The sequence below is a fragment of the Centroberyx affinis genome, unplaced genomic scaffold (genome assembly GCF_046629955.1).
Source record: "Centroberyx affinis isolate AG114_WGS23_722 - 3 ecotype Tasmania unplaced genomic scaffold, CSIRO-AGI_Caff_v1 ptg000358l_1, whole genome shotgun sequence".
NCBI classification, from domain to species: domain Eukaryota; kingdom Metazoa; phylum Chordata; class Actinopteri; order Beryciformes; family Berycidae; genus Centroberyx; species Centroberyx affinis.
The window spans coordinates 77375-93668 of NW_027279029.1; the positions used below are offsets into that span (position 1 = coordinate 77375).

A 16294-nucleotide genomic window follows, 5' to 3' on the forward strand; every position below is an offset into this window, starting at 1 on the left:
TTGAATTCATTATATTGAAACAACAATGTATAATGTTGATATTTTTCACACAGAAAGATGCAAAACAGCTCATGATACATTATAGCATTAGTATTTGCCTGTTACTGTGAATAAGGTCAAGTTATATGTCAGCTCATAATACTACATTGTTTTCCCATTACTTAAACCACTGCTAATAATGCTTTATAATGGTAAAATCCATATTGAGTAAAAAAATATTTAGCCAGAGATCCATATGGGGCCTTTGTGTTTAGCTATATCTTTAAAAGCATGTTTTAAATCTTACAAGCTTCAGTTAGAGACTGAAAACTACTTACGTACCTATTTCTATTTAAACTACCTATTTTGGTGGTATTATCCTTTAATATTGCATTTTAAGGCTATTCAGGCAGATGATTCCCTGGCCAAAATAAAACCTTCACAGTACAGCTAATTTACTAATTAAAAAATAATATAAGCAGCTCTAAAGAAACTAAAAGTGTCATATCAAATGGCATAATAAGTTATAACAATATATTATAATGTTTATTTTAAGAATGCATCAATGCATAAAGATGTGTGTTTATAAAATGCTTATACACATATGCATTATACACACATGAGAGTAATGATGCTTTTCATGCCTATATAAATTCCCTTATAATGCGTTGCAATTTGGCTTGATTATTCCTTTAACTGTAAGAGCAGACAAAGGAGAGGAGGAGTTGTAAAGGAGGCAGTGGGCGGAGTTACTACAACTGCTCTCCACTCAAAGTACAAAAACTCTGAAATACCGGCACAAAGGAGAAGTGGCAACCCAGTCTGCATTTCCTTACCTGTATTTGTGCTGAACAAAACCCCCCCGAGGCTGTCAGAGGCAGAGACAAACAGAGGAATGAGAGAGAAGTAGATACTAAGTGAGTTAGTCAGTCTGTGAGCAAGAGAGGGAGAGGGGAGGAGGGCAGGAAGCAGACCCTGAAGAGAAAACAGTGAAGCACGCTCACATTGTCACACAGCAGACGGAGAGCTGAAGCAAAACTCAGGGTTCTCCTCTAGGGAAAAAAGGCTGCTGGTTTGTGGTCAAGAACTTCTGACAACCAAGAAAGCTGATGACAACTCAGGAAACAAAGATTTGACTGCTTTTTAACTGAAAAGGACAAACAAAAAAAACAGGGGTAAAGTGGATTAAGTTTTGACAAAGGACAGAGTTTTACCCCGAGGAAATCTCCCTTCTGGATCTGGATCTGGATATGTCATCATTCTCTCTGTGGATTTAAGCCACTCATGGGTTGTGGACTTGATTGAAAAGGAGGAGAAACGTTTGTGTGACTTGATTATCTGAGTAAGTAAAGCTCAGCCTGCAACTTGTGGGGTGCAGGGTGGTTGGGAGAGGGCAGGGGGAGGGGAGGACGCTCCAGCCTGGCTCTCTGTCCTTCGGGAGGGGTCCTTTCACCATGAGGTAACCCTCAATATAGCTCAGGGACACATCAAGAATGGGGAGGGAAACACGTTGACCATGTGGAATCCTCACTAACATGGATAGTGATAGTGGATGCTGAAACTTCTGTGCTACTAATGGCCCAAATTCCCACTGAGACCGAGTGTCCCTCAGTCTGTCAAGGCATCCTGTACTAGGACTGCTTTGTGCTTTACTGACCATTCATGGTGGATTCATTGTGCAGGGTAATCCTTTCATTGTATCACTGTTACATAACAGACACCCCTCATCGCTCCGCCGCATCCCCCCCAAAATGTACAATACGACCCTCCCGACAGACAACGTCACCCTGCGATGGGGTGAAGTAATTACCCCACTGGTGGGAAACGTCACCCACGCCGACAGTGCGAACTGCACCAAGAACGACGGGTTCAAGTACCCGCTGTACAGCATCGTCTTCAGCATCGTGTTCGTGGTGGGACTCATCACCAATGTCGCAGCCATGTACATCTTCGCCTTCACCCTGAAGCTGAGGAACGAGACCACCACCTACATGATGAACCTGGTGGTGTCGGACCTGCTGTTCGTCTTCACACTGCCCCTGAGGGTCTTCTACTTCATCAACCGCAGCTGGCCCTTCGGAGGCGTGCTCTGCAAGCTCTCCGTCTCACTGTTCTACACCAACATGTACGGCAGCATGCTCTTCCTCACCTGCATAAGCGTGGACCGCTTCTTGGCCATCGTGCACCCTTTGCGCTCGAGGACACTGAGGACCAAACGCAATGCCAAGATAGTGTGCGTCGCCGTGTGGGTGCTGGTGCTGGCCGGGAGCCTTCCCACGGGGTTTAAGCTGGAGACCACCTCACCTCAGAACAACCACAGCACGGTCACCTTCTGCTTCGAGAACTTCTCCTCCAACCAGTGGAAATCTCACCTGTCCAAGGTGGTGATCTTCATAGAGACGGTGGGCTTCCTCATCCCCCTGCTGCTCAACGTGGTCTGCTCCGTCATGGTGCTGCAGACCCTGCGTCGCCCCCAAACCATCAGTCGTGGGGGGAAGCTCAACAAAACAAAGATCCTGCGCATGATAATAGTGCATCTCTCCATTTTTTGTTTCTGCTTCATCCCGTACAATGTAAACTTGGTGTTCTACGCTCTGGTCCGTACTAAAACCCTGAAAGGCTGCTTTGTGGAGTCGGTGGTCCGGACGATCTACCCCATAGCCCTGTGCATTGCTGTGTCAAACTGCTGCTTTGACCCCATCGTCTACTACTTCACTTCTGAGACCATCCAGAACTCCATCAAGAGGAAGTCTCAGCTCAGCCGATCGTATGATGCCAAGTTCTCCGAGGCCCTGCAGTCAGAAACCAGCTCCAACCTGCAGTGCAGCCTGAGGAATCTCAAAGCTAAAGTGTTTCACAATGAGTCGACGGTCTGACGGTGGGGTTGCTGCACACAGCATGCAGGGTATTAAAATGCAGACTGCCATATAAGAGACAATGGGAATGGATTTTACTGAGTGCTTTATGAAGCACCTGCCAAAGAAGTATTATGATTTCAGTCTTTATCTCAGGGCAAATGCACGGACCTGTCATTGATCCTATCTGCTCTGCAGTATACTGGTATCTGACCCTTTGTTCACATCTGTGGATTTATTATTACTACTTACTAATGTCCCTTCCCTGAGGAATATAATTGTGTTTAGAGCAAATTACTCTGCCAGTGACCTGGAAGAGAGTGTGATCACTGAAAAGCAGACTGCTATGATACTGAGTGCTACATGTGCCAATATATCTGTACATTTTCATGGTAAGTTGTGGTGCTAACTGTAGAATAGTATCTATTAAATTAACTGTAAGTAATATCAAGCTATAGATTGCATAAGACATTGGTTTTGTTTTGTGAATTGCAAATAGAATAGGTCACAGAAGTGCCTTTTATTTTATTTTTTTTTGCTCTGGGGGCGTTTCGCTGTAGACCCTATGTCCTTATTTGTGATTAAATGCACTGACACAGAATTCCAGATACTGCACTCATGCCACAGTAATGAATAAAAGTCATGTACTGTCTAAAACAACTGGATGTCACCTGAAACTTTTTGTCAGTTGAGGAAGGAATTGCTATTTTGCTTACACTGGGATATACTGTAAATATTTTTTAAGTGTTGGACTTGGAATACTTGATCAAAAATGGACGAAAACACAGACTGGTGCATTATGAACCAAATCACTAGATTACATACAAAATACGTTAAAAATGCCCATATTTGACTTCTGAGCTTCCAGTTGCCACAAGTCAAGCGTACAGTATATGAACAATCAAGTGTGACTTGACTCTGACCTGACTCTAACAACTGCTAGACCGTTACCGAGAAAATCTGTTTTTCCTATATGCAAATGAGATTAAAAAAAAAGTGGAAGTAAATGGTGCAGAGCTGAAGTTTGTCTGCCAGTTTCCTGTCTGACCAGGCAGCCGGTCCACTATCAGGGAGCTCAAGGCGTATGTGCAGGATGGCTTTCAATTTAGCTTCATATGTTCATTAATGCAAGCATCTTTATTTAGGGTAAATGCCGGAAACAGACTAGCATCCACACCCTCATGAATCTCATGAATACCTAATGTGAGCAAACAAAGACTGTAATTATGGTGTAAGGATCATTTTGTCAAGAATAGCATAATCCTATGCAATAATGATGAGACATTTATGCTTAGCAAACATCAAATAACTATATTAAATACAGTGAAAACCCTAGCTAAAACCCTGCAGTACCGTATTCAAGGTCCTTTAAGCCAAGATAGGAATTCCATATCATTATCCTGAAACGTTCTGTTTTCCTCCTTCCCAAGGACATGGCGTCTTAAATGTTTTTAATATCTTTACTGACAAGGCTGGTGTTCGTTTCATACTGGAACTGTACAGTGAGTAACAACTACACAATAAATCATCTGCTTTTGATCAACAAAGGATTACAGATCTGACAGTCCTGTGGCACATTTAAAAAAGTAATTGCTTGCACCCTGAAGTGTATGAAGAAAACCAGCATTGCCTTGAGGAAACATCAAAGTTAAAATTCAGATGTCAGTCGAGGAAAGATGGAAAAAGAAGTAGAGACAGCAGCAAGGATGGGCCGTCGTGTCTTTGCTGCAGCATTTCTGCTAAATCCTTTTGCATTTCACCGGAGCAATAGATGTGTGAAATATTTGCCCTGCTGTGGACAAACATACTAGTGATGTGGCATCGGCGAAGAGTCAACACAGCGTGAGAGTGAATAACAGAAAGCACATGGTGCTCCAACATTATTGACATAGCCTGAAGGTCAGTTAGAGGCGCTTTCTTCATGCTGCAACCTATAACTCTTGTTTCTGAGACCATGTGAGTGAGTCAAGGACAGGATTGTAACCCTGATTGTTGTGAAAACAAACAAGTTTGACATGAAACCAGTTTGCACCAGCTACACAGGAAACCATCTTATAGTGGTAAGACACCACTTGGCTATGTGGTTTCTGAGTGAACACACAGCCTGGGACCATTAGTGATACCTTGTTTAGACATATTGTTATTCCTTTCAAGAAGCTAGCTAAACATCACGCATTAAACATTATGCATAACTGTATGAGTCCAACAGTCAGCAGATTGTGTATTCAGACAGATACAGTTCTTATCTGACCATCAGGTGTTCATGGATGTTGTCATGCGGGACCAAAGGTCGGGGCAGACAGAGACAAACAAAGAAATGAATGGGTGAAACACACTTTCGATACGTAAGTGGAACAATCATCACACTAGTTTTACTATAAATTGTGCACCAAGTTAAAGGAAATAGTCATAGAAAGGATGAAGTAAATAAAGGGAAGGAAATAGAGAAACAAAGCGTAGGTACTTATAGTTCCACATCTGGTAGAAAGAGGCGACAGCAGCTTCCTCAAATACTCCAACAAGTCCTAAACATCTGGACTTGTGGTTTCTCTGATGTAACCTCCAGAAGTTTCTTAATTGTCAGGATTCTACAATGATGGTGCTGTTCGGTTTGCATTGAATATGCAGTAAATTAAGTGACGTGTGTGTGTGTGTGTGTGTGTGTGTGTGTATTTGTGTATGCACGCATGAGTGTCCAGACTATGTGCTTAAATCTTTTGTGTGTCCGGGTTGTATAAGATCTCTCCCCACTTCGTCTTTCATCCCATGTATCAGCGGTTGGACCCCTCATGTGAGCACAGCAGGCTCCTCTGCATACACAACCGTTATCTAATCAGCCTGACCTCTCTTTCCCAGCAGGCTGTTAGGTGAGAAAACACAGACGCTACACTGCTTGTCATCAGTGGTGGAGCGTGGGCGGGGCAGAGAGGGCAATTGCCCAGGGCGCCACGCCACTAGGGGCGCCAAATTTGTCCACACTTGTCTTAATTTGATTGCTACTAGGGTGACACTGGGTGACACAGCATAAATACATTTATTGCGATCTACAAAGAAAGAAAAAACAGAAATAAACCTACTGTGCTTTAGGAACATTGTACTCCTTGTTTTACTGAGACTGAGTTACAGCAACAGGTTGAGTTCTATCCCAGTCTATCTCCCAACCTGCTCCCTTTGAGTAGCTTTAAGTCTCTTTCAGTAAAGTAATAATAAATATTGGACTACGTGAGTTGATTTAAGTGACATGAGACACAACTGGGGAGGATTTACTAAATTGTTTTGAATATAGCGTAATGCAGTGGTTCTCAACCTTTTTCATATCAAGGACCCCTAATTTAGTCCACATTAGGGCCACGGACCCCCATTTGATGAGATTTTGTCTCTCTGACCCAAATCTGAGAATATTTTTTATTGTCAGATATTATTTTGTCCAGAATTCCATGACTATATGTACTGTAGATAGAGATAACAGTGAAACTATGATCAAAATAGTCATTCTAAAATGACAAAATAATGAAGTTTAACGATTCATCAATTTCCCCTGGAATGCCCTCAAGGACCCCTGGACCCCATGTTGAGAACCACTGGCATAATGTATTAATCAATCAAGGGCGATGTGTGTGTGTGTGTGTGTAAGTGCCGGCACTGCTTGTCATCACATACATTCTGTTCTCCAATGCGCTGGTAATTTTAGATGGGGATATGCAACACGGTGTTCTGGTACAGTATGAGATGGGATGAGTATCTGTGAGAGTTCATATTTGGTCAGTAATGCCAGGAAAGTGGGAAAAAACGCACACTAGTAATCAAAACACAATTTCAGCTCCAAGGTTGAAATAGAGTAGAGAGAGAGAGAGTAAAACTTTTTAATTGGCATGTTTACATGTTTAAATAAACCTTCTCAAAAGCCTGCTTTTAAGGCCAGATTATATGATTTTTTTTCTCCTCATTTTTGACCAGAATTCAGCTGAAATCCTGCATTTCCAAGGTTGGACAAAAACAATGTTTTGGCTGCAAAGCTGTCTTCATCAAAGATATCACAGTCAGGGTTATAAAACAGTTCCTGTGCCATCATCCAGGTCCTAAGAGAAACCCTCAGGGAGACAAAAACAAACTCTCTGCGCGCAAAAACAAGAGCTAACCGTATCTCAGATCTGGACTCCGGCTCCCCTGTGGTCATTGCAGCATGTTTCTCTCCAATGAACCTTTTTAATCGCCGCTTTGAAGTTCAGCCCGTCCCAACTGACTGGAGATCCTCTGAAGCTCCAGCGTGTTGAGAACTTGGGTCAAATAGTAATTTCTGCCGGGGCATTGACAGGGACCTCAGTGTGTGTTTTTTGTTGGGAGGAGGGGGTCGGAGGGTGAGGTCCTCGTCCTCAGATTCACTCCACAGCTCCGGATCACATGACATGGGAAGCGCCTCACACCCATTCCACTAAATGGATCAGTGTGTGTGTGTGTGTGTGTATGTGTGTGTGTGTGTGTGTGTGTGTGTGTGGAGGGGGGGTCTCTGCAGAGGATAATCACCCATCTTCTCCAGCTCACAGGAAAGACTTGAGGAGGAAATGACTGTTATTACACTGATATGGCCGATGCAAATGCCCATTTAGATTTCGGCACTACTTTCCCACACGTTACAATTGTTGAATCACATTCCACTCTGGTAATTGCAGTTCCCCCCTTAAGCGAGTTGGTTTTGGGTAAACAGGTATTATTACTCTATAAAAAAGTTTGTTACCCTCTAGGGGGGCAGATTACTTGCTTGTTCACAACCTCAAGGACAAGCTGCCTGACTGAGAAGGAGAAGGCAATAAAACGCACTATGTGGGAGACAGAACATTGCGTTAAGTAATCATTTTGTCAGGAAGCGGTGGTTCGAAAAACAAGGATCTTTGTCATGCAAGCACAAGAGTCTCACTCAGTCTAAAATCGGAGGCACCACCAAACTAATAACTAGCGGTGGAATGGGCTGAGTGTCTGCAAGGAGGGAGGCAGGCCGCATAGCTGCACAAACCAGTCACATGTAATCCTCCCTAACGCCGTCTCCCTGGACCATAAACAGGCCTTATCAATCTCTGGAGGAGTTATTTGGCCAGATCAGCTCTCCGTTGCATAACGTCTTATGGAATGGAACAGAAAGTGTAAGCAGCGTGTTGATAAAACACTCCCTTCACCGTGGGTAGGCCCTTCATGTTTTCCAGGAGAGGTATGCGGCACGCAAAGTGTCCATCCCCATAAGAACAGGAAAATTTGACAGTAGCGCTCATGTTAATCCCACATTTATTACAGCAGCGGCTTGTATGCAACCAGGGAATTAAACTGTGACATTATCCGAAAAGAGTGTGTGTTTTATGCCTATTATTGTCCTTTCGTTTATCTACTGTATGAGTATTCATCTTCAGGCAAGAACTTTGAGCTTGTTTGTGCCTGAAGATGGTGAGTGGAGCATGTGTGACGTTAGTTAGGACCCGAGGGCTTGTCTCTTCATGAAATTGCAGATAAGACTATCTGATAGAGCATGACTCAGACAGAAAGAGTCCTCTGTGGCTCCAACGGAGCAAAATCAACCCTGGGGAGTTTTTTTTTTTTAGTTTTTTTTTTACTAATAACAAATGAAGGGACATCTCTCACTGTGCATGTGAGTGTGGGTGTGCATGAGGATACCAGTAAAACCATTGAAATGCCTTACGAGTGTATCAGCAGTTCCATGTAAAAGGGAACAAGTCCCAGCATGAAATTAAGGTGGCAATGACCTGCATCTTTACAGTACGACTGTTACTCACCACATTGCTACCACAGTTTCAATTGTGGCTAAATCCATTGTGCGAATTCCACTGGTAAGTGGTAATTTCCTCCCACACACACACACACACATGGATACTGGACATTTTTTGGTTGACAGCTTTATTTCCTTGAAAACCCCTTTCTGTTTATTAACAACCGCAGAGTGTGTGTACCCATTTCACCTCGCCATGGCTTCAGCATCCCAACGTCTCCCTTTGCTTTTGTTCGGAGTGTTGCCACCCACTTGAGCATGGTGTTACAGATGTTAAAAGAGTGTGCGAGAAAAGCATCGCTGTGATTAGCTGTGTTCTGCTTGGTGGCACAGCTTGGGATTTCCCTGAGTGGGAGCCCTTCCCCTGGAAACTCCTGAGGGTGTGACCAGTGTGGGAGATTTTGACTCACCAGAAGGCCTGTATAGGCCTGCATGAATGTTTAATTAGTATGATATCCAGTATACAGGGATGTTGATGATTATAGCGAACAAGCATATGATGTCAGTGTTTTTAATGAGAAGTATATTGACACCATTTTTTGATTGTGTACATATGTCTAGATTAGAGCTTTTTATTGAATATTTGAGGTCATGAGAACACCATTATTTTATCAGAATTTAAGGTCACGTTAACACCATTATTTATGTACGTATTTCTAGGTTAGAGCTTTTTTAGTGAATGTGCGAAATCATGAGAACACCTGTATTTTTTATCAGAATTTGAGGTTAGGTTGACACCAAGCAGAAGTAGCAATTAAAAATAATGATGTAAAATGATGAAGGAAAGTTAGGGGAGTTATTGAAGGAGATATCTGTTATTAAACCCCACAAAAGGTGGGGCGTAGTAAAGAATATAAAAGGATGAACAAACAGAAATCAAGTTAGTTGAACCATGGTCCAGCTCAGGTTTACGTGTACTCGTTTTGATTTTTCAGTAAACCTTTATCATATTGAACTCTACTGCACTTGTTTGAATTATTGGATAACAGAATTTGAGAATTGTGGCAGAGGACCTGAGGACATCTGGCCCATCTGAAGGTTTTTCCTCCCACACCAGTGTCTGGCCGGCCAGTGTGTCAACACTCGTCCTCCGCTGTAGCTCCGACAGGGCAGCCCAATGGTTCGAGGGACCGTCCCATGAAGGAAAGGAAGAGTCATCCTGTCAAAGTGTCCTTGGTGCAACTGATGATGTAATAAATGCTAAATAATATAATAATTTATCAAAATGTCATAAAATGTCCCTCCAATTGGGTTGAAAACATATTAAAACCTGTTAATGTAATAAATTGCTGGATTATATTATTATATTAGCATTTCTTACTTCATAAGGAGTGCAACATTTTTAGCTGATGATGTTAAAATAATATTGACTAATAATGTAACTCATACGAATAAGAATGTCATAACTTGAGTTGTTACATTATTAGTCAATATTATCAGCCTATTGCATCATCTGTTAAAAATATGTTACACCCCTTTTGAAGTTAGAATCACCAGTTAATGTAATAATACAGTGTAATGTATTACATGAATAGGTTTTATTTCATTGATCAATTCAGAGGGCTGTTTTATTACATTTTGACAAGTTACTACATTACCTGGTGGTCATTACATCACCAGTTGCTACAGTCCTGAAGCAAGACGCTGAACCCTTATCTGCTTGCTCATTGTAAATGTTTCTGGATTAAAGCATCAGCTAAATGCTTAATATTTAAATGGAAATGTAACTCTTGATAGCCACACAGCTGCCAGTCTGTGCAGGAGCGCAGCAAGGAGGGCAGAACGCCACCTATCAAGTTTTACACAGCGGCTTTACCGAGCTCATGGCAGGATTAATGACACCCAGGCCCCTCCACTCCACTACACTACAGACCAGGGGCGTAACAGAAACTCACATGGACTCATAAACAAATGTCCATAGCACACTCCACAGCACAGCCACACGTAAAAGCCGACGTTTACAGGTCGGCCCTGAGGTCAACACGTTCCCCAGGAGGAATTTCCATCGTGCCTCTCGGACCACACAATACTTTCCTCCTCTCTTCCTCAGCAGAATACTGTCTCCTTTTTACCACAGAGAAAGCAGTTGTCTAAGTTCCCTGGCTCCTGGCGAGGCGGTGTGCCTGCATGTCCGAGAGTTGTGGCATTCACAACTTTCAGAGAGGTTTTGCAATCAAGTTTGCCGTTTACGCACAAGTTTCCTGTTTTTGGAATAGTGACTCATGAAAACACATTGCGAGATTCTGGCTCCAGATATTTTTCTTGGAATTTGTCTAGTAAAAATTTGATGAAGACGATATGCTTTACAGTACATAGACCTCAGCTTTTAATCTTTCGACATCATCTTTCGACATGTTTCCTTGGCACATAACCAACCTTCATACCAAGTTTTGTGCAAATCTTTCGACATCCTCACCTTCCGGTGAAGGATGCCGGGGTCCCGGACAGACAGATAATTTATTCCCCCTCTGGCCTCGGGGTTGGACGGACACGGACCATTGATACCCCAGAGGTTATCTGTATGGCTCCAAAACAAACCACACAATTAGCTCAGTGTAACAGACACAGATAATACCAAGATAATGCCAGTGGACATAGAGGTATCACAAAGCATTTGGTGATATCATGCATGGACTTTGATATTTTTTGATGAGATTGTCTTCCATAAACACCATAGCAGCACAACTCAAACACCCATTCACCACACATTTGCACAATATATTAATTCATTGCTGTTGCTGTGTAAAACATTTCCATTCATTTAGACAGCGTTGTGTGTTCTCGCTAGTTTCAAGTGTGCATGACTCATCATGAAGAAAAAATGTTGATTTCCTCTTTTTGTAAATGTGTGCAGTGTGGTTGTGATATAAATACTAACAATGCCACAACAGAGAATCACAAGGTTGAGTGATTTAATGCATGCATGAGCCTGGACTGCTGTAGTATCATCGTCCATGCGTTGCATATCATAGCTGCCGCAGGCTTGGATGAGTCGGTTTCAAATCCATTTTGTGAATGAATGAAGCCTTATTTTCCTTCTAACCGGCTTAAGAGGAGCTTTCCATACCATAACACACTAAAAATGCTCATTTCAAGTAAGATGAATCATTTGATATTATCTGTGAAAGTCAAGAAACTAATGACGTGCCGAAACTAATGAATGTTTTGCGCAAAGAAAGGTCAGTTAAAAGAAGTACTCTATCTAAACCACTCACTAATCTATTTTACACAGACATATACAGTTTAACTATTTTGGTAAAAGGATGTGCTCCTTAGATAAATAAATACAAACAATTACTATTCTCTATGATTCATTTTCTTCTATCTGAAGAGCAGGGCTGCTACTACTGTAATGCTGCAGCACTCAGTCTAGTAATCCTCTTTGTGGGTGTTTATTTTGTCAGTTTGTCTAATTCAAATATGTGCAGTCAGTACAATAAATCATTCTAAAACCACAGGCATACTAAGAACCGTTGCTCTTTCCAAGTTATACAGAGATAAGATGGTTTACTGAAACAGTGGAGGAGCAGCTGAAGCTGGCAGTGGGGGGGGTGGGGGGTGGGGGGTGACGGCAGATGCGTAGCTGGAGACAGTTTGAACGGTATGTCTCTGCTTAGATCAGGAAGCATGAATCTAACCTCACATCTTCACACTGCAATCCACTCCCGAACTGCTGTCCTCCGATATGAGAAGAGAAAAGATAAAACCGCACGTATCCAAAGAACAAGTTCAAACTGGAATGAATCACTTCTGAGAAAAAAGGCAGGAATTCTGTAACATCTTTTGAGAAAAGGTACTCAAAGTTTATCTCATTGTAACACCTCCCGCTCACAGGATGGTGTCAACAGTGGAGATGTCCTGCAACAGGACAATAAGTGAGACACTGGAGTCATGCTTCCTTTCAGTGTAGCTGCTCTCAACACAATGATTTATTAAACTTCCATTCACTTCAGTACAGAGTATTAAGCGCTAAAGTGAAGAAACTGATCAGCAGATATTTTCTGTGGGCTGTGCCTGCTACCAATGACATGAAAGTCTTTTTAATCTGCTAGAGGTTAACGTTTTTAAAGACTGTCTTAGATCAGTAGCCTATGAGGAAGGGTGAGCTCAACCTCACAGCTTCACACTGTCCTCTGGCATGAAAAGAGAAAACTACACGTCCTAAATGATATATTCAAGCTGGAACGATGCACTTCAGAGAAAAAGACTGCAGTTCTGTAACATCATTAGAGAAAAGAGAATTCTGCTGAATTTAGCACTGAGACTAAAGAAATTGATCAGCTGATATTTTCAGCAGGCTGCATCCGCTTGATGCTGGTCTTTTTAATCTGCGAGAGGTGTAGTTTCAAAGACTCTGCAGAAAGTCTTGTCTGCTATTGATCTATTATTGGCTCAAAGGAAGGAAGGTGAAGGGACAGGTCACCAGAGACTGTGACCCTGAATGCATGGACTCTGCCCAAAGGTGGATGGGCCCATCAGGAGTCGACAGGGGTCTGAGCCGCAAACAATAGCAGTGTAAATCTACAAATGGCCCCGGCGGCCGGCACGGAGCCAGGCCCCGTCCCACTTCGCATAACCCAGTATCCAAATTTAACCGCTCCTGACCTTTTTTACTTTGAGCCGCTGATGAATTGCACCGTTCCGCGACAAACGCCGGGCCCTATTGTCTGATACAGACCAACAAAACACTGGCAGCAGACAATGGAGGGTCACTGCAGAGGACTTGAAATAATCATAACAATGACAGCTCCCATATTTATAGTTGCACAGAGACTCCGACTGCAGCGCCTAAGTGCTTTGTTATTAACAGGAAGAGCTGCTCCCATGAAGAATAAACAGCACTTCACTTGAGTCATGGTAGCAGATTTCATTGTTTCCTTCTCTGTGCAGTAGATACTAGCAAAGTTGTAAAGGTTTATTATACCTCACATACAGTACGCAAATTCAAGGTATTAATAAACAAAGCAACTATACAATGGGAATATGCAAAGTAAGGTTCCCTCAGCTTGTTGGGAATAAGAGAACTGAGAGAGGGGACTTTGGTGCAAAATGCCTTTCTAAGCATCGGTAGCCAGACAGAGATCACTGGGTCATCGCGCATCTGCAGAGCTCTTCCTGACTCGAGCTGGGGCTGTACAGAAACCAGGCCACAATAACAGGCAGAGCACCGTGACGGACAGACAGGGGGAACCCAGGGACCAACAGACAGAGATGGCTACAGATAGTGAGCGTCTATATTTCAGCATGTGGGAAGACAGAAAGCGAAGGTGGGAGGTACTTACATTAAGTCCCCAAAAGACCAAGTTGATAAGAGGGGAAGTTACTGGTTTGTTTTATATCAAGTCTTGACATGAGACTGGAAAGAAAATCAACACGCTACTTAAAATCAGATGTGAATGTGCTAGAAATGAAACCACACTGTGAAATAGTTACAGTATGTACCATGTTTTATAATTAGAAGACGTTTGACGCGAAGGTAGAAGTTAGAGATAGGACGAAGTTGAGAGCGGAAACCTTCTGCTCTGCGTGTCAACATGTTTGACTCAAGTTCGCTGTTCGGGTTCTGTAAACCGAGGTGCGATACCGCATCAGTGTTTTTGTTTAGCACCTGCATCTATCAACCGGAAGCCCAGCACAGAGCTGTTATCGCCTTGGAAACTGGCATGGGGTACTGGTACATTTGATTCCACAGTATGTGTCTCGATGCAGCGAGTCATATCATCAAATACATTGGAAAAAATCTAAATTGTTTCCACTTGGACCCCGCTGAAAGCCCCATTGTTGTCACTGTTGTCACAGTGTAGGAGTGGATGGAAAATTTAATTAAAACAGAAATTTCTCTTTTGACTCACTTATTAGCATTGAGATACGATATACCAGACATGACTTAACATCCTGCCTGCAAGAGGAAGCCCCTGTTAATCTGCTTTTTTGCCGGTGTGTTTTCTGAAGTGCAACTTTATAAAACAAAGTTGCACCATGAACTCTACATGGAGACATTTCAGTCGTTTGTTCCTAAACTGGGTCTTGCACACTTGCCCAGGAAGTTACATCTGCTCATGATGCCTCTTGCCTATTTACATGAAGTTACTCAAACTGGGACCAACAACAGTGTCTCCTTTGTGAAGCCAATCTGCAAGATAGAGCCGACCAGTTTCCACATTTTGAAACCAAATACAAACAACCCACTGAGCAATTTTACGCTGATTAGCTATTTAAAAGATATTGGACGTCTAATAATATCATGATAAACTTCTAGGCTAAAATGAGAGTTCATAGGGTTTAAAAGTGAAAGTTTAGTCAACGTCTACATCTTAGGCTATGTTTTCTGTGGTATATGACAAAAATAAAGCATGTTGTACTTCTCAGGTGCATATTTTTTATATTTACAGCTGTTTATGCATAGTTTAAATATGGAATAATGTATTTACTGCTTGATCTAAAACTGGGCTGTACATTCCCTAAACGATTCTGGGCTATGAGAGAGAGAGATCATGAACCTGACATCCACACCCCTAACCCTTAAAAAAGACAGCTAGCCCTAACACTACAATTCCTATATCATTCAATTATGGACAACAACAGATGACTGTGCCATAAGGACGCTGTCTAATCCGTAATGGACACTGATGGGAGACCCTCGTATCTACAGCGCACAGCATGATACAGCGCTCAGATGCTCTGCTATTCTACGCCCCTTTATCTGCAGCTGCGCTCAGAACATGGACATGTTTTGAGGTATGAGAGGGAAAAATAGTAATAATAAAAAAGCAGGGGGCTAGAGTATGAGCCCCGGGGGGATTCAGTGTGGTTTTAAGATAAGGGGCGAGCAGCGATCCCAGGCTTCCTCAATAAAACACCCATGGGGGAGATATAGTCCTCCTGTCACCCTATGGGAGACTCTCACTGGAGGAACGTTGCCAGCAGGATAATCCGTCCCTGTTATAACCGTTGGTGAATCAGCACCATAATGGTTTTGTTGACTCAAGCCTCTGTAATATCTATATCCTGTTGAGCCCAAAATGTCATGGGCGAGGCTTGCTTGTGTTTTTTATTGTTGCCCAACATGTGGTAAGCTATTGTCCGCTTTTCCATGCTGTCTAGTCTACAGACTTGACCTTTTAATTTGAGCATTTTAAATTCGCTATTCAGACGTTTCAGTTTGTCAACACAAACATCACCGCCAGTGATCAAAGAGGTTCAGTAACAAAAGGGTTTTAACAAAGGTTTAATTACATCTGAGGCCGTTTCTATCAGAGCACAGCTTTGTTCTCTGAAGTGTTCACATCAGTGATCTCAACTCCACCTAGTGGTGCATCATCAGCTGGTAAAACTAATTTCCTCTACTGTCTCTGTATGTCTGCACCAATGTTTAGGCCACAGCTTATATAAAAAAACAACCAAAGGGTCCAGATGTATGGGTGGACACTGGATCACATAGAATAAAAGCGAGAGAAACCCGACAACTGAACCTGTTTAGTCTACATTTGATATTGCAGAGGAAATGAACATCAAAGGTGTGAGCGGGTTCAAACCAGTGTGACCCCAGGGAGACCCAGCTGCTCCGGGTCTATGATTTCCTGCTTCGCCAACAAGCCAAACAGGGGCTTCCAGACGGCCTCAATCTACTGGGGATGTTATCATGGTAACCTGAACGGTACACAGCAGATGTTCGAACCGAATGAGA

At 42.6% G+C, this 16294-nt stretch overlaps 1 protein-coding gene across 1 annotated transcript; it reads left to right on the forward strand.

The window, feature by feature from the left end:
* Nucleotides 1–778: 778 nt before the first annotated feature.
* lpar6a (lysophosphatidic acid receptor 6a) lies at nt 779–4315 on the forward strand. The gene has a single exon (XM_071515509.1). The coding sequence runs from the start codon at nt 1731–1733 to the stop codon at nt 2853–2855; it is 1125 nt and encodes a 374-aa protein (XP_071371610.1). The 5' UTR covers nt 779–1730; the 3' UTR covers nt 2856–4315.
* The last annotated feature ends 11979 nt before the right edge of the window (nt 4316–16294 follow it).